This window comes from Catharus ustulatus, chromosome 3 (genome assembly GCF_009819885.2).
Source record: "Catharus ustulatus isolate bCatUst1 chromosome 3, bCatUst1.pri.v2, whole genome shotgun sequence".
NCBI classification, from domain to species: domain Eukaryota; kingdom Metazoa; phylum Chordata; class Aves; order Passeriformes; family Turdidae; genus Catharus; species Catharus ustulatus.
This window is the reverse complement of record NC_046223.1, coordinates 116401325-116419752: the sequence shown is the minus strand read 5'-3', so window position 1 is coordinate 116419752 and position 18428 is coordinate 116401325. Positions and strand designations below refer to the sequence as shown.

The window sequence follows — 18428 nt, the reverse complement described above, 5'->3', positions numbered from 1 at the left end:
CACCATTTTTCTGCCTTTTTTCTCTATTGCTTGGCCAAACCTCCTTGCCTGATTTAAAAACAAGTATTTTTACAACTGGCCCAAGGTCAAAGTGAAAACAGAACAAAATTGGGGAAGCAGAAATGAGGTGCTGGTCTCCACCAGCCAGTTCACCAGAATTTGAATGGACTTCAGCTGGGAATTTGATTTGAGTGTTTCTTAAATTGATTTTAATCTCCAGAAATCTGTGGTAATATTGTTTTCACAGTCACATATTCCTCTCTGCAGGGTAACACAGTGTGTGGTGCTGGGTATGGCTATTTCTTCCATCTCTCCCCTGAGGGTCCATCCAAAGTGCCTCTGCTGTCCTTCAGTGAGAACACAGCTCACTCCTGCACAAGGTACCTGGGGAGTTTGCTTCAAGAAATTTTCCTTCAGAGAATGGTTGTGCCATCTGTAATTCCAGTGATGGGCAGAAAAGGCCTTGCCCTTTTTTTTCAGGATGTTCCCCCCCAGTTTTGTGCCCTTTCAGGTAATTCTCTCCTGCAAGCAGAGTTGTCTGGAGCAGGGCAGGATCAGTGTGGGATGTGTCCCTGCCCATGGACATTTCTAAAGTCCTTCCAACACTCCATGATTCCATGGTTCTGGGACATTTCATGCAATAATTGTTCCTTTAGAATCCAGGAATAGCTATTGACAAAAGTTTTAACCAGTATTTCGCTAAAACAGAAAGAGTATTAAAAAATGACATTGTGCTGAAAATCAGCGGATGAGGGGACCTGAATTTTGAGTTAATCTGGATTTTAAATCTCTTAGAAGGTCAAACCAAGTGCTGTATTCAGGAATGAGTACTTTTAGTCTGTAATACAAGTTATCTGAATCCAAGACCGAAAAAAAAGCATTATTTATCCAGATTCATGTCAGGCTTATCAGAAGGTGATTCTGGATGAAAACTCATGAGCATGGGAGGGTGTTTTGTAGTGAGAACATCTCAGTGGCACTGCACGTTCCTGTTTAACCCTGATAGGTGTAACACTGAAAACTTTTGACTTTGTTTTTTAAGAAATAAAGTCTCATGCAGACAGCTGTTACAGATTTAAGATTTTAGGGATATAAATGAAGAATAGAAAAATGTACTCAGCAGTACATGCAGTAAAACAGTCTCCATGGCTTTCTCTCAACAGGCAGGGGCTGCTGGTGTACCCAGAGTATTTGCCAGGCAGTCGTGTTCAGTTCAACAATTTCACAGCCTGGAGCTGCCACGGGGGAGCACAGGTATGTTTGTCCCCATTTCTGAGATGCTCAGGATCTTTCCAAGTATCTCACCTCCACACTGACTAAAAGTTCTTGTGCCTGCATGTCCATGTCCCTCACCTGGAGGCTCCTGTTTCAATGAAAGAGCCAGAACCTGATTTATGTGAATTCTTTTTGCTGCAGAATCAGTGCTGCTTTCACCAGCTGGTGTTTTCTGTAATCATCTAGCATCTGTCTGCCACTGTAATCATGGAATTTTAGAATGTTTGGGATTGGAAGGGGCCTTAAAATCCATCTCATTCCAGCCTCCCTGCAATGGGCAGGGACACCTTTTACTGGAGCATGTTGCCAAATAAAAAAACCTTTGAGTGGATCTGAGCTGTTCATGAAGATTGCAATAGGTAGATATATTACCTTTAGAGAACTGGTATCTTCCCTGGAATCATTTTTTAAAATTATTATTCTTAAAATTTCCCACTTTTTATTTATTTGAATTTGTCTAACTTTGTTCTCCAGCTAATATGGCTCACTAATAATTAATATGATTTTTAAAATCCCTTAATTATGTCATACTTCTTCCTCATACTCACAGTTTGGAGCCTGTTAATTCCTGTATGAAGACCTGAACAGTTTGTATGTGTCTCTCTGCAAGGTTTTATAGCCTCACCCATCCCTATGACTCTTCCTCTGAAGCTATCCAATTTTTCAGTGTGATTTTTCAGTCTGATGAGTTCACTTACTGGGAAAGTTTATTTATATGAAAAGAAATAAAAGGGTGATTTGAAGGTTTGTTATTTGTTTTCTCTGCATAACTTGCAATTTCTTTGTATATGACTCACCTAGAATTTGCAAATAATTAAGTTTATTCTACCTCTTTCCATGGGTTCCCTTTAGAACAATCTTCTTTCTTTTAGGTGCCCCATTCCATATGTGTTCAAAGCCAGGTTGGATGGGGCTTGGAGCAACCTGGGATGGTGGAAAGTGTCAGTGCCCATGGCAGGGGCAGGAATGAGATGGTCTTTAGGGTTCCTTCTAAACCATTCTATCATTTGATGCTGATATCTATGATTATTATTATTTTATTTTCCTTTCATGTAGATTTTCAGTAGCAGGAACCTTGAACTCCAGCATTTCTGGATTTCTGCCTGCAAAGACTTTGGCATTGACATCGTGGAGAGCCTGGGAAACACCTCTGTGTCTGACAGTGTTTTAGATGGACACCTTGGGCAGGAGGTAAGAACATTTCACTGTCCCTTAAATCTCACAGCATTTCAACAGGAACTTGGAAAAAATATGAAAGGAACCTGGAGAGCAGCCCCTGCTCCACGGCAGCTTGGGAAAAGCTTGGATTTTGAATAGCTTACAAGGGAATGCCCTCAAGTTGCACCAGTGGAGGTTTAGACTGGATTTTGGGGAAAATATCTTCACTGTAAGGTTTTCAAGTGTTGGGACAGGCTGCCAAGGACAGTAATGGAATCTCTTGGAGGGTTTTAAAAACCATGTAGGTGTTGGCACTTTGGGACATTTAGTGCTTCCGTTGACAGCACTGGGTTGAGGGTGGGACTCCATGGTCTCAGAGGATTTTCCCAACCAAAAAAATTCTATTCTGTGTTTTGGTTCTAGGTTTTGGGGTTTTTTTCCCCACCAAACATCTTTTCATTTCAGCACAGAAGTTTTTAAGTTTTTGGTTTTTTTTTTTTTTCTGTTTTAATTAGAAACTGCTACAAGATTTCACACTATAAGGCATAATCCTGTACATTCTTTCTAAAACAACATTCAAAAGTGAAAGCAAAATCACAAACACAAAAAGGTGAAGGATCTAAGCAAGACAAGTGCAATTTTTTTCCCTACTCATATTTTTTTTCAGGATTGGTATGGTGTCAGAAAAATTTTGGAATTTCACCAAACCTGGCTTTTTGAGAGAAATCATAATTTTTCTTTAATCAAGCATTTCTAACACAAATTCCTAACCACCTTTTGCATTTAGCACCATTTAACCCTGCACAAGTGGGTTTAGTTTAGTGATTTGAGAATACTGAGGAGGAACACAAACTTTGGTTTCTATCCTTGTCAAGAATTTGGTTTCCTCTGCTCTCTCTGAGTATCGTTGTTCCACCTGGAACAGAGAGTGTTACTTTTTCTACTTGAGAATGAAAAATACTGGCAAAATGTAATTTTATTTATGCAGTAAATATGTTCTTTTCCCACTATTTCTTTAGGCAGCTGGACAAAGTCCTTTGGGTGCTACCAGGTTGTTAACAGATTAATAACATGGATAACAATGGAATTTTAGTTACAACTGGCCACAGCTGCTTGTTCATGATTTTGAGGGTTTTTTTTCTTTTCTTTTAGTTTTTTGGGTTTTTTTTCCTGCTCAGTTTTCTATTGTTGTTTATTAAATTAATTTTCTCTCTGACTGGCAGAAAAAAAAAAGTATTTTAAATGAGTTTTCTTCAGAAGCTCACAGAAAGAAACCACCTTAGCAGGTGTATTCTAAATAGATGGTTCAGATAAAATCCTGGCCTCACCTGTCCAACCCTGCAGTGTCCCAGTGATGTCCCAGTGAATTTCTCTGACACAAATGCCTTTGTTTTTGCTTTGCCTGATCCGTGTTGTACTTGCTAAGAGCTTTAGAGGCTCTCTGCTGTGCCTTGTTTCTTGCAGTACCTCAGGGGGGTGATTATCTTTGATTATCTCATGATAAGAACCTCCTTGTCATAATTCACATCTTAATGTATGTAATTCTCCCTTTAATAATGATGTCTCTTTAATATCAATTAAAACTTTATGACATTAATTTAATGGGAACCTTGGATATTCCTCTCTTCCATTTTTTGGGGGGAAAACAAAGTGTTTTTAAACCAAGATTGTTTTCTGGAAATATCAGAGTGTTGAAAAGTTGGGGCTTTGACCCATTGAAACATTAGGGACAGGGCTCAATGCAGGACCTGTAAAAACCAATTGAAAGATTTTTGTTAACTTGCTAGACATTCAAAAATCCTCCTCCATGTTCTCATTAAGCAACTCACTGTCTTTGTGGGACCATTTAAGAAGCAGCATTTCTTCCTGGAAAAATCAAGACTTCTGAGACACACAAGGAATGAATTATTGTCTCACGCTGGTCTATTTGCTATGTGTTTAAATAAAATTAATCTGTTAAAAATATAGACAATTGGGTGGGATGGATGAACCAGAAGTGTAAGAAAAGAGCCAATAGAGACTTTCTGAGCAATTTGTTGCCAGAATCCAGGGATTTCTGCTTAGAAGTGACTTGGAATAAAATGGCCCAAGGACCAGAACTATCACTCCTGATGTTTTCAGGATAAAACAGCTGATGGAACTACTGTGTCTTACAAAGACTGAATATAGCACCTTCTCTCTGAAGTAATAATCCAATTATAAGAGTTCATTACATTCCTTCTTTTCAATTGCAGGTGTTTTCACATAGGGTGGATTTCTTGATTGATTCTTTACTATGGCTTTTGAGATATATTCTACAAGTATTCATTGGTTTCAGAAACAGTGTCACAGACTCCTGCCAGCCCTTCTTCCTCCAGGCTGCTCACTAACTCTAAGTATATTTTATTTCCAGCCCATTTCCAGGACAGTTTGGCAGAGGGTTGTACACTTCCACTGTGTCATGGACTACAATCACCCCAAAATCCAGTTTGTCCATTGTGTTTTTCGTCTCCTGTGGCTTTTGCTCTTCCTTTCTGGTTCTTTAAGTTCTAATAGACTCTGAAGTCTTCTAGAGCTTTTCAGAGAGCAAATCACACAATATGCCTTTGAATCTCAGTGCTCAGATTTTTCTTAGAACAGAAATAAGAATGGTCATCTTTGCAGAGTAGGAAAAATTCCCACTTTCTGGACAATAAAGGTAGAGTAAAATGGGGCTGTAAAGATTCACTCACAGTGGCTTTTAGGTGGATTCTTTCCCCCTAGGGACTGCACACTTTCAAATGTCCAATCTTAACTATTACGCAACAGCTCAAAGAAAGGGCAGCCTGCCCTTAGAAGTGATGGTGTCACCTGCTTCAGTGGGGAATTAATGGGTGTTGTCAGAATCTGCCAAACAATCATTTACACCTGTCCTTTAAACCCCACAACTATGGGCACTCACACCCTTGCATTCCCAGCTGCTGCATCCTGGATGCTCTGTTTCTGGAAATGTTCATGGCCAGGCTGGACAGGACTTGGAGCAACCTGGTCTTTTGGGAGATGTACCTGCCCATGGCAGGGTGTAGGAATGAGGTGACTTTTAAGATCCCTTCCAACCCAAACCATGCTAGGACTCTATGGTTCACATGGTGATGTTTCCTTCATTCCTTCATTTCAGGACAGGACCTGTATGTCTGCAGGATTAAAGACTCCCGAAAGATACCAGCTCTCCATCTCCAACACAGCTTTCAGGAACTTTGATGTGAACACTTGCACAGCCATCAGGACTTGTTCTGGTTGTTACAGAGGGCAGGGTGAGTCTGATCTGTATTTATTTCTCAGGATTCCCAAATCCCTAGCTTCCCCTCCCATTACAAGTTCATCGTTTCTGCAGGTGACCATTGATAACTGCTCTGCATGGGCTGAGATTTCAGGTTCTGCCAGTCTTTCTGAATATGGCTTCATCACTCAGCTGAAGCCACAGATTGCATTTACAGTAATTTCACGATTATAAGCTGCACCATTTTGACTAAAATTTTGGTCCGAACCCGGAAGTGCGGCTTATAATCAGGTGTGGCTTATATATGGACAAAGAATGAAAAGTTGCTGTTTTAGTTTGGAGGACAGGTGTCTGCTGAGAAAGGCAGGAACTTCTCTTTGAAATGGAGAATGTAAACCACCTCCCTCCAAATTATTATCATTTTGAAATCAAGGGGCTCTCAAGCAAAGATATGGGAATTAGGAATAACAGTTCTTTACTAGGGAAATTAAAATAGAAATACAGCACTACAAAGAACAAACCCCAAACCCTGACACAGTCAGAGTACAGCCTGACACCCGTCAGGCAGGGTGTTAGCAGCAGTCCCATTCCATGGTGGCTGCATCCTCCTGCAGTGACAGATGTGGCTCAGCTGGAGCAGTGCTCCTGTACAAGGTGCAGTTTCCCTCCGGAGCTCCAGTGGTGATGTGGAGAAATCCGGTTTTCCTCTGGAGTCCAGTGGAGAAAGGGGCTCCCTTAGTGTCCCAAAACCTCTGTTTTTATCCTGGTAAGAAATGTTGGGCTCTTCCCCCTGGCTGGAGCAACTCCCAATGGGATGCAGTAATTTTATCAGTGCCACAGTGGGACTCAATGGCCATGAGCAGAAAATGACTGGCTGGAGGAAGGATGGGTTGTGAAAAGATAAAGAACAATGCCCTGCCTGGTTTCAAGGGATGGCCCATTAGCAGAATATCTCTCGTGGAGATAAGGATCACTGCCCCCACCCTCAACAGATGGTGACAGAACAGATACCTTTTATCACACCCTGTATCATAACCCAAGACAGTTGCCGACACCTGGACATGCAGAAATGGGTTTTATACACTGCCTTGTTTCTGCATCTTCATTTTGGGAGGTAAAATTTGAAGAGTGATGATTTCTTAAAAAACTGTGACACAACCTTGCAGAATTTCACCAAGCTGCTACCTCAGGCCAGCCTAAACCTGAGGTGAATTTGCCTAAGATAATGTGTAAGCTAAGCATCCTTCTGAGCTTTGAAGAGGTACTCAAAGGCTCCTTGAAGATTGTTCCAACTGCAACTGCCTCTTGTATTGTAATAAAATATATTTATATATAAATGAAGAGTGCCCTTCAATAACATAGAACAGAAAAAGATTTGAGGAGATGAGATCAAAGGACAGGAGGAATAATAAAATCTGGCTTAGTCAGGCTAAAACTTGGAATAGGACAGTCAAATAGTAAACCATGTGTTGTATGGACACTCCTGACAAAGCTGACTTGTTACAGTCCATGGGGCAATGATTTTCTGACATTTATGTAAATATTAATGTGCCCATAAACTTTAGCCTGCATGAATATTCATCTTTTTAGTAACTATCTGTGTTTCAGTGGTGAGAAAATTCAGACTCGCTTTTCAGCCATGGCTTTATTCTACCAGGTGCTGCACATACTCAGAAGAGTCAACTGCATTTACACAATGTGCTCACATATAAAAAATTTACCTTCAAGGAAAAGGCAGACAGGATCTATAAGAGTCACTGTGGTGTGGTCTGTAGAAGTGTTTGGGGTCACTGAGGTGGTGCTGGTAGGGCCAGGAGCAGCACCTGGATCAGGAGAGTTGAACCACAGTCCCAGCAGGGTGCTGGGTGAGTTTGGTCTGGCCATAGCACAGCAATAGCTATTCCTACAACCACCTTTGTTTGTTTTCCTGGAACTCCCCATTTTTGTTCACCCATCAGACATTTTTCCAAAGGCAACATGGTCTCTTTTCCTCCACAGAGCAGTCCTCAGGCCCATTACATGAGGTGAGCATTCTGTTTTTTTGAAATGCTGCTTGTCACCCACAGGTGGGTTTACAGTGACAGCCGAACATCTGACCTTCACCAATTCCCCCTTCCAAGTGTCCTTCCCCTTTCCTCACTCTGCCATCCTTGAGGATCTTGATGGCTCCACCACAGGACAGAAGGGCAGTCACATCCTGCCTTCCACAGATATCCTGGCAGCATCTTGCACAACCAGTGCCAACTTCAGCCAAGCTTCTGGTGGCAGTGTCTGTGACAGCAACCTTGTTTTCCACCGGATGGATCTTCATTTGTGAGTAATTGTTCCCCCTCCCAAAATGCAGCATGGGTTTTGCTTCTGTGTGTTATTCTGAGATTGTTTCAGGGTCTGAGCTCAGTCCCAGGACTGCTGCCTCTCTGCTTGGTCCTAAACTAGATCTAAAGCTGAGCAGTGGCATCTCCTAATCTGCTGTGCTATGTCACTCCATGGCAGAGGACAAGGATCTCCAGGAGATGCTGTGTCACATCTGGATCTCTCACTGAAGTATTTGGTAGCTTGGGAAGTTAGAAAGAGCTCTAGTAATAATGATCCAGTCCTGGGGTACAACCAGGTCATTCCCATCGGCTTTGGGGGCTGTACAGCTCCCAGTTCTGTCCCAGTTCAGTTATCTGCCCCAGCTGGAATTGTCCCTGCCTTTCACCAGCTGGCAGCTAAGGGTGTCCAGTGGAGAAAAGCCAAGAACTGCTACCACTTCTATCACCCAGGGAGGACACCTGCAAATTTCTGGCATAAGAAAAAGGGTGAAAAAGACTTTCAAAGATATAAACATGGCTCCTGCTTTTCTTCCCATGCTCATCTTCCCTTCCCAGTCCCCTGCTCAGCATTTCACTCTCCTTTTAAAGTACAAATCTGAACAACTATCCATTTTTTGCTGTCTCAGGTTAGTAGCACACAGGCAGAAATCCTGTGAAGAAGTGCTCTGTCAGAGGGCTGTTAATTATTCATGTCTACCTCATAATTCATGTTTTAGAAAAAGAAGGGAAAAAACCCCAACCCCTTCCCAAACAGGAAAAACTAATTGGTTTTTCCATTGAAGGACAAAACTATAAGACTTTGAGCTACCTGCAAGGCTTTGCATGTGATTACTGTGTCTCATAAGGAAACCAAAAGTTTGCAAAAATCTCATTTAACCAAAAGAATACTGAGTAGAAGGCAAAATGAAACTGTGCTTGGTGTCTTTCCTAATCAGTTAACCATGAGGTCTTGGGGAAATTAATTCCCTTTCTAGTCTGTGTTTACCTTGATAAAATGGACTGCGAGGTCTTTGGGCTGATGCTGTGTGGGTGGATGGAGCTTCTCTAAATGGTGACTGTAGAGTGATTTGGGTCCTTTTGAGTACTTCCACGATGTAATTGTTAATAATTCATGGCAGTTAATATATTTAATACACCTTATTTCTCCTGACTCAAAAGGTGGCTAAGGAGCAAGCACAATCAGGAGTTCATCATCACCATTGCTGTTAAATCTGGAAGACTTAACTGGACCTAAATTTTGTCTTCCCAGTAAACAGCATGAGAATTTCCCTGGAGTGCTCCAGACTAGGTTAGGCTAGATTGGAGCAACCTGGTCTAGTAGAATGAGTCTCTCCTATGGCAGGGGGTTGGAACTAAATGAATTTTAAGGTCCCTTCCAATCTAAATCATTCCAGGATTCAGTGATTAGTCATACAATGACTTCTCAATTCAGGTTTTATTTCAAGCAAGTGCCCTTTCTTTAGCTTCTTTATTATTCATCTGCATGAGCTGGGAGTCAATTTACACCAAAGATCCTGGGCAGTCTGAGATGAAGGAGCTGTTAGCCTTTGCTCCTGAGGACTGTGTGCTCAGCAGAGTAACCCCAGAGACCCTGAGCATCCTCTGTGCTGCTTCCAGATCCTCTCTGCTGAGCAGCTCCCAGCACCCAAACCACCATCATGTTCAGCTGAAAGACTGTGAGATCCAGCCAAATGAGTGTGGGGAGTCAGGGAGGCTTTGTTCAGGTGGGTAGAGCTCCAAAAGGAACCTGGGAGAGGACCAGGATGAGGAAAAAAAGGGGCTGGAGGGGATGAAGAGTAAAAGTCAATTAGTAAATTACAGCACGACCAGAGGATGAGGGGGTGGGAGAAGGAGAATGGGGGAATTTTATCCAGATGTATTTAGAGAGTGTTTACAATAAAAAGGGAATTGTTTAAGATTAATACAGCAAAACATGACTAGGAGCAATTGGCAGAGGTTGAGTAAAGAGAATAGAGATAGGTGGGTGACAAGAAAAAATTCCTAACAAGTTCCTCTTGGATCCATCTCATCTCAAAGAAAAGACAAAAGCACTGTTGCTTGGATATCTTTAGTTTCTGACAAGAAAAGAGTTAAAAATCCCTCTGGAAGAAATCTTTCTATTGTGCTCTACTAGACCGTGGAATATGAGACCTGTCAGGTCTGCAACTTGAATTTTCTGTGCTCCTCAAAAAAAAGCATGAGAGGCCTGAGATGGTGAGGTTTTTTACTTGTGCTGTATTTTAAAGATGGGATTCCAGCTCCAAAAATTTTGAAGGTTGAGGCAAAAAAAGGATTTTAAGAGGGGAAACCTAGTATGGCAACTTCTATCTCAGCAACCTCAGGATCATTCCCTGACCCTGAGAGCAGCTGGCAAGGATTGGACATGACCATGACATATTTTTAACCATCTCAGCCTCCAAAATATCAAGGATGTTGCATCAGCACTAACCTTTAGGAAAGATCCCCTGCCTGGGAGCTGTCAGGGATAGGGCTGTTTGGTCCCAACTAAAAAAAAAAATGTCTGGAACAATTTGAATTATTTATGATACAATGTGGGCAATTGACTCTTTATCTTTATGCTGTTTAATTTACCAGAATTCATCTGTTGTATTGACACTTCCCCCCCAAAATACTCTATGTTTGGGAGAAAAAGAGTGTTTTGCTAGAGGAAAACTATAGAAGCTCTGTTCTGAAAAGGAAAACTACTACCCTGAGCATTTTGTGACTCTGTCCTGAACTACTTCACTCAACAACTTCCAGGGAAATGGGGATCCATTCCCAAGCTTGCACTGCTGTAACAAAACCCTTCTTCACAAAGTCCAGTTGAAACTTAAACTAATGTGTCACGTAAGCACACTTTAAAGAGGGGGTTTTATGTCTTTTAAAAATGTAATTGGAGCTTATAAAAGTCTTTATAAATTTATATGTGAGAAAGTTATTGAGTAGTCTGAAGCACAGCTTATGCTGTGGCACAGCACAGCATGGCTGCAGGCTAGAAACGGCTGCTCCAAATGCCACTGCTACCCATATTATCATGGAACTATGAATCTCTATTAATATTAAAACAAATTTTCATTAAAAAATTGTCATAACATGATTAAGTGACTTTCAAAGTTTCTTCACATTATGCATAATTTTTACAAGAGGAGAGCATTAGGATAATCTGCAGCCTGGCAGCGCCTCACGGCGAAGGGGACTCCAAACACTTGGTGGCTGTGCCTGCCAAAAGGGAGTTTCCCTCTTGATCCCTCCAATTTGCTTTCCTTTTCTCACTGAGGAAGCCTTGGACTTTCTCAGCACCAGTCTTGTGATTCAAGCCTTTTATTGTCTCCCTCTTCTGCTGCAGAGCAGAAGGTAAATGTTATAGGTTTGATTCTTAAATCAGCATGAGCATCCTCTCCTGTGTGATGCATTTTTGCTGCTGATGGAATAGTATCCTCCCTACTTCTGTGTCTTTGAATCTTGAATAGAGTTCAGATTACAGTGATTTCATGATTATAAGCCGCACCATTTGACTAAAATTTTGGTCCGAACCCGAAGTGGGGCTTATAATCAGGTGCGGCTTATATATGGACAAAGAATGAAAAGTTGCTGTTTTAGTTTGGAGGACAGGTGTCTGCTGAGAAAGGCAGGAGCTTCTCTTTGAAACAGAGAATGTAAACGCCCCTCCCTCCAAATTATTATAATTTTGAATTCAAGGGGCTCTCAAGCAAAAATATGGGAATTAGGAATAACAGTTCTTTACTAGGGAAATTAAAATAGAAATACAGTACTACAAAGAAACAAACCCCAAACCCTGACACAGTCAGAGTACAGCCTGACACCCGTCAGGCAGGGTGTTGGCAGCAGTCCCATTCCATGGTGGCTGCATCCTCCTGCAGTGACAGATGTGGCTCAGTTGGAGCAGTGCTCCTGTACAAGGTGCAGTTTCCCTCCGGAGCTCCAGTGGTGATGTGGAGAAATCCGGTTTTCCTCTGGAGTCCAGTGGAGAAAGGGGCTCCCTTAGTGTCCCAAAACCTCTGTTTTTATCTTGGTAAGAAATGTTGGGCTCTTCCCCCTGGCTGGAGCAACTCCCAATGGGATGCAGTAATTTTATCAGTGCCACAGTGGGACTCAATGGCCATGAGCAGAAAATGACTGGCTGGAGGAAGGATGGGTTGTGAAAAGATAAAGAACAATGCCCTGCCTGGTTTCAATGGATGGCCCATTAGCAGAATATCTCCCAGGGAGATCAGGATCACTGCCCCCACCCTCAACAGATGGTGATAGAACAGATACCTTTTATCACACTCTGGATTGGAACCCAAGACAGTTGCCGACGCCCGGAAGCGCGCCTTATAATCAGGTGCGGCTTATAATCGTGAAATTCCTGTACTCTAGAATTGCTTTTCCTTTGATATTTACTCTTTGTGGTGCCTTCAGCAGAACATCCTCCTGTTGTGACACCCTGACAGCCACAATTCTCTCAATGTCCTCAGTTACTCTCTGGCCACGTGTCCTCCCCCTGTGAATGATTGTACCCACGCAGGGGGCAGCTTACATGGTCACTTGTCCTCGTAACCCGTCCTCTGAGGGCTCCTGGGATGAGGCATGGAAGGCAAATATTCAATTATTGATTGTTCAGTTGCCAACTCATCAGCTCAGCTTTAGAGATTCAGCTTTTATTCTACTGGATTTCTGGCATTTCAGACATCCCACCAAGAGAAATTTGTTTCTCAGTGGAGGACACCTTTCCATTCACCCTGCACTCAGGGGTATGGGCAGCAAAGCCAGATCCTGCATAGTGTTATTAATATGAAAGACAAGAGATTTCCTCAAGCCTTCTCCCTCAGGTATTTCTAAGTGCAGGGAGATGCATTTAACATTGAGGCAAGATTTTTTTGGTCCTAAGGATTTTTCCCTTGCAAGGAGAAATCTGGCAAGTTCGTTGGATGCTTCTTATGGGCTGGATAGATCAGAGCCAGGTACAGCATCTGGGACTCCGTGTAAAAACCAACACATTGATCCTAAAATCACAGCGTGGTTTGGGTTAGAAGGGACCTTAAAGATTATCTCATTCTAACCCTGCTGTACCAGGCTGCTCCAAGCCCATCCAACCTGGCCTTGGACACTTCCAGACACTTCAGAACTCTTCCTGATGTGCGAAAAGCAGAGAGACCGAGTCCTCCTCTGGTCTTTGCTGTGCTCACCCTGAAGACATTTGAACTGTTTGTTTACCAACCAGGATTTCTGTCTGATTTTAGTTTTCCTGAAAATATCAGCTTGTAAATGGAGAAATGTTTTCAGAACACAGGGGGTTTTGGAAGTCAGGGGTAGCAAACTGAAATTCTACTCTGAATGAATCTGTCTTGGCGTGTCAGTCACAACCCTTTCTATTCCTGGGAAAACATCTCAATTTTTCTTTTACTTAAAATTCAGCCTGTTGTGGTGACTCAGGATTAGGGTTAAAGATCTGGTTATTTCCTAAAAGACTTTTATATTTAAAAAAAATCACTGCTACTAAGGATTCATAATACAAGACAGATTTGAATAATGAGCTTGGTATCTCAACAAAGATACACACATTTACTGAAAACAGCTGAAAATTCTTAGTTCTTGGCAATTAAAATAAAGTGAACTGGTCTGGGGCCCAAGATTAAACCTGTAAAGTGTTTGATATGGTTGTAATTTGGAATTAGCCTTCCTTTGGCCAACAATAAACATGGACTCTTGATATAAACATTTTGGTGTCCCATTTGAAGTTCAGTGCTAAATTGTTTCCTGTTTTTGAAGAGGGATAATCGTAATGGATTATTACACAAACAGAAAGCATTTGGAGCTAAACAGAGTGCCTGCCTTCATACACACAGATATGGACCCTTAGGATAAATAAGTTAATGGTAAACATAAACAGGAGAGTTAATATTTGTTCTACTCCATGTTGTTGATTGGCTTAACAAATCCTTTGTGGCCCATATCTGTGGAGCAGTTCTGCACAATGCATTTGAGCTAAATTACATAACAGTTTATACAGTCACAATTGGTGAATTGTGGCTCAGACTGTAAAGCCCTATCCTGTAATCCTGCCATATTTCTAAAGCAAATTGCTCCTTAATTGAAACCTGCTTCGATATAAAAATACAGCCTTTACAATGAGTCATCCTTTTTTTCCCCCTTACAGTCTGTAAAGGCTTCCAGCAGTTTAAAGGGAGGGTTAATTTTGCATTAAGACCATTGCCTCCTAGTTTCTTTCAAATAAAGCCAGGAGAAGTTCAGGGGAAGGCTCTTTCCTCTGATAATGAAGCTCTCCACGTTAATGATGCGTGCAGGCTCCCTCGGATCCTCTGAATTAGAAATACTCGTGTGCCCAGCACTCTTCTACTTCATTAACATTAAAGAGAGGTAGATTGGTGGCTATTTAGGGCACGGTGAAATCACTGGCTATTTAGGGCAAATGGAAATGGTGCTAATTGTGGCTGGTAATTCCATTAGTAGGATGCTTCTGTTCTGGTGACTTTTTGGCATGGAGGTGAAAAAACAACCCACTGACATCCTTTGCAAGGGGAGTGCATCCCAGGCTTATCATGTCCTTGCACCAGTTAACTTGTGCACTGAGCTGAGAAGCTTTCTAAGTTCCCCAGATTTTTGGTTTGGTTGTAGGCAGTCTGTCAGAAGTCAGAAATGAATTTATGGGGGGCAACACCTCAAGCAATGCACGTAAAAGAGAAGGACACAACATTCCAGGTCAAGAAAACCCTTCAGGTTCCAGGCCAGAAGGTATCTCCTACTCCTTTTCCTTCCTGGGTCATGAATAGACCTGACCCAGCTGGACACGAGCCAGGTGTGCCCAGGTGGGCAGGAGGCAGCTGGGCTGTGCCAGCTCTGGGGTGGCAGCAGGGACAGGGCAGTGCCTGTCCCCTGTGCTGGCTCTGACACCTCCAGTGCTGGGGACAGCTCTGGGACCCTCCTGGCAGAGGGACACTGAGGGGCTGGAGCGTGGCCAGGGCTGGGGAAGAGGCTGGAGCACCAGGAGAGGCTGAGGGAGCTGGGAAAGGGGCTCAGCCTGGAGAAAAGGAGGCTCAGGGGGGACCTCGTGGCTCTGCACAACTCCCTGACAGGAGGGGACAGCCAGGGGGGTCGGGTTCTGCTCCCAGGGAACAGGGACAGGACAAGAGTACATGGCCCTAAGATGAACCAGGAGATGTTTAGATTGAATATTAGCAAGAATTTCCCCATGGAAAAGGAGGTCAAGCATTGAAATGGGCTTCATGAGGCAGTGAGGAGTCTCCATGCCTGGAGGGATTTAAAACATGTAAATGTGGCACCTGGGGACATGGTTTAGAGGTGGCCTTGGCAGTGCTGAGTTAATGGTTGGACTTGATGATCTCTGAGGTCTTTTCCAACCTAAACAATTTTATGATTCTCTTGTCTGTTACAATGGACTCCCAGGAAAATATATATTTCACTTAACTGTAGCCATTTGGAAGTTTGCTATACAGTTTAAGATATTTATTTGGGATATTCTAAATATTGGTCTCCAACATAAATGGATTTACAGTTAATTCCCTAGTTAGTGAATTCACATTCCTATTCACAGCTATTGGATCTACATGGCTGGTGTGGAATTGCCACCTAAAATTCTGTCAGGTCAGACTTGTATCCCAGCAGGATTGTCCCTTCCAGGCTTTACTTCTGGAAGTACTGGGGAGAGTCCCCCAGTAAAAGTGATTGATGCTGTTCTCTTCAGAATCCTCCAGATGAAAATTTAAATAAATAGAGTAAAACCACATGAATTTATGCTGCAGAGGGGATGGGTCTGAGTCTCTTTCTGTGACATTGGGCATCTTTGCAACTCAGTAAGGTGCCTTGTGATGTGCAAGAGAGTTCAGCATTATGTGTGGTGCTCTTCTGCTGCTAGAAATGCTCTCCTGAATACCTGTGCAGGTGCTGATAACTGTGGCAATAATGTGCTTGTTGTCATTTACTTGCTTAATTAGCAGCCTAATATCCTGGTCCAGTTAATGCCCATAACAGGAGCTTTATTAGTGGTACAAAAGCTGTTTAAGCCTTATAAACTCCTTCCAGTTTCATTGGTCTGCCAATATCTTCTGGTTGAGTGATTCTTTGCTGATTCACACTTCGCTTTGCCACTGCTGTTTCTCAGCTGAGTGTTCCTGGATAGCCAGGAAATGCTTTGACAAAGTGACAGACACTAGAATAAATAAAAAAAAATTAAAAAATTAAAATTCCAAGGACTGATTCTAAAAGAAAAAAGAAAATTATGTCTGGGATGACTGGTTTGGAGATTTTGCATCATCTCCAAAGCACTAGGGGAGAAAAAAAGCAACAAACCAACAAAAAATTGCAAATACAGGCAAATTGTAGGATAATGTGAGTTTAATACTGTCTGCCCTGGGTAAGTAAGTCATATCCAGTCTGGGAGGTTGGATAATATGCTGAGATGAGTAGTTGTAAGGTAATGCTTCAAATATTGAGAAAAACTATTAAAGGAATGTATAAATGATGGGATTTTTAAAGCTTAGTGTAAATTTAAATGCCAAAACTGAGAGTAGTCTACAGAGATCTTAAATCTAAAGGGTTTATGATCCCTGATGATATCAGTGCTAATGTTCCTCTGTTCAATAAGGACTTTTTCTCCTGACTAGACTGGTGAGAATTTAGGAGTGCCAAGTTCTAGTGAAAAAGGGGGTTGAGCTCTCATTTGGAAGCTCAGAAGAACTGCTGTACTAAAAGTTCTCCCACCTTGTGAGGGATTTAATCAGTCTGCAGCAGCCCCAGCTTTGACTGCAGGCAGAGACCAGCTCTTTGGATTACACAGGACTGTTTTTGACCCCTCAGATGGGAGTGATTGATCACAGAATGGTTTGGGTTGGAAGGCACCCTAAATATCCCCTTTATTCTGGACACCTAGACCAGGTTACTCCAAACCCCATCCAGCCTGGGATGAGGCTAGTAAGAAGACTTCACCAAATTTCATGAAGATCCTAAAAGTTGAAACTAAGGCCTATGAGTCTGGCAGAGGGAAAATACTCTGGGAATGCAGAAGTTGGGACCCTGGCTGTTACCCCCTGCTTTGCTCTTTTCCTCTTCTTTTACTCCTACATGCTCTCTCTCTTTTTCTGTTTCTCTTTTTACAACACTGGGGCAAAATATTGTTTCTTATGGTGTTTGTAAGGAGTTACAAAAATGGAGACACATTCTAAGGGAGATCCAGCACAGCTGCTGTAATTCAAATAAAAATAGAAGTGTACAGGTTGCAAAATGACAGAGTTCAGTGTAAAAAATGTAATTATTTTTTTTTCCTGCAGAAAAGAGGCTCCAGACATTCCCTATAATTTAACTGTGACTGACAGTAGGAATAAGACAAACACAGTCAATTATGTCCCTGATACTTTATCAAACCTGTATGGCTGGATGGTTCTTCTCTTGGATAAAGAGACTTACACATTGACATTTGACAACCCTTTGGTCAGCAAACAGCTCCAGGTAACACGGGAAGGTTTTATAATTTCAAAATTATCTGGAACAGACAATCATGCTTTCATCTCTTTGGATGAACAGAGGGGAAAAAAATAGAGTTAAGTGCACTGAGAAAGTCTCTCTGTATTTATGGGCTCAGATAAGATAATTCATAAGCTCTCTCTTATCTCTTGGATAAACTGTCTGTGGTCACCTGGAGTAGGAAGGTAATGGAATCATGGAATGGCTTGGGTTGGAAAGGACCTTAAAGCTCATCCAGTTCCAGCCCCTGCCATGGCCAGGGACACCTCCCACTAGACCTTGGACACTTGATGATTTTGGATATCTTAGGTGAAAGTTCAGTGGGGTGCTTAGGAACCAACAGGATTTTTACTGCCTTAAGACATGTTGAAGCACAGTTTTCAGAAGACATTGCTCCTCACCTTTCAAAGGTGATGAGAGCATTGATTTTTTTTTTCTGCATTTACCATCACCTCCTGCTTACTTTTACATCTCTTTTCATCAACACATGTTGTTTTCACCACCATCCTCTTTACCCCTTTCTGCTGCACTCCATGGAGCTCTCATCACAGACTCAGACATGTTTCTCTTGGTTCTCTCTTCTCCAGTATTCAGTGACATTTAGCAACTTCAAGGCTGGGAATTACCTGCTGGTGGAGCACAAGGATCTTCCTGTCCATCTTGAGGCCGTGGTGTCCTGTGGGACAAGGAGGGGACAGCCACTCCAATCGCTGCCTTCGTATGGACACCACAGGAGCTGTGATTGGCATTTTGACAGCAAACTGGGAAAGTTCACCTATTTGGGTAAGTGCAGAGTGGGGGTTGCAATCTACATTTGTCATCAAGAATGGTGACAGAGCTGATGTCTCTTTAATTTAAACCCCAAATCTACTCAAGGCCAGCTTTCAATGACTTTTCAATAAGTGGGAGAACCTTCAAAATGTTGATAAAATAGGTAAATT

At 42.2% G+C, this 18428-nt stretch overlaps 1 protein-coding gene across 1 annotated transcript in view; it reads left to right on the top strand.

The window, feature by feature from the left end:
- The window catches only part of PKHD1 (PKHD1 ciliary IPT domain containing fibrocystin/polyductin), a 236715-nt gene that overhangs the window by 113933 nt on the left and 104354 nt on the right, over positions 1-18428 (top strand). The window contains exons 43-49 of the mRNA XM_042779098.1: positions 268-380; positions 1164-1254; positions 2332-2466; positions 5570-5705; positions 7738-7984; positions 17295-17472; positions 18075-18270. Of these exons, the coding sequence (XP_042635032.1) occupies positions 268-380; positions 1164-1254; positions 2332-2466; positions 5570-5705; positions 7738-7984; positions 17295-17472; positions 18075-18270 (1096 nt within the window). The remainder of the gene's footprint in view (positions 1-267; positions 381-1163; positions 1255-2331; positions 2467-5569; positions 5706-7737; positions 7985-17294; positions 17473-18074; positions 18271-18428) is intronic.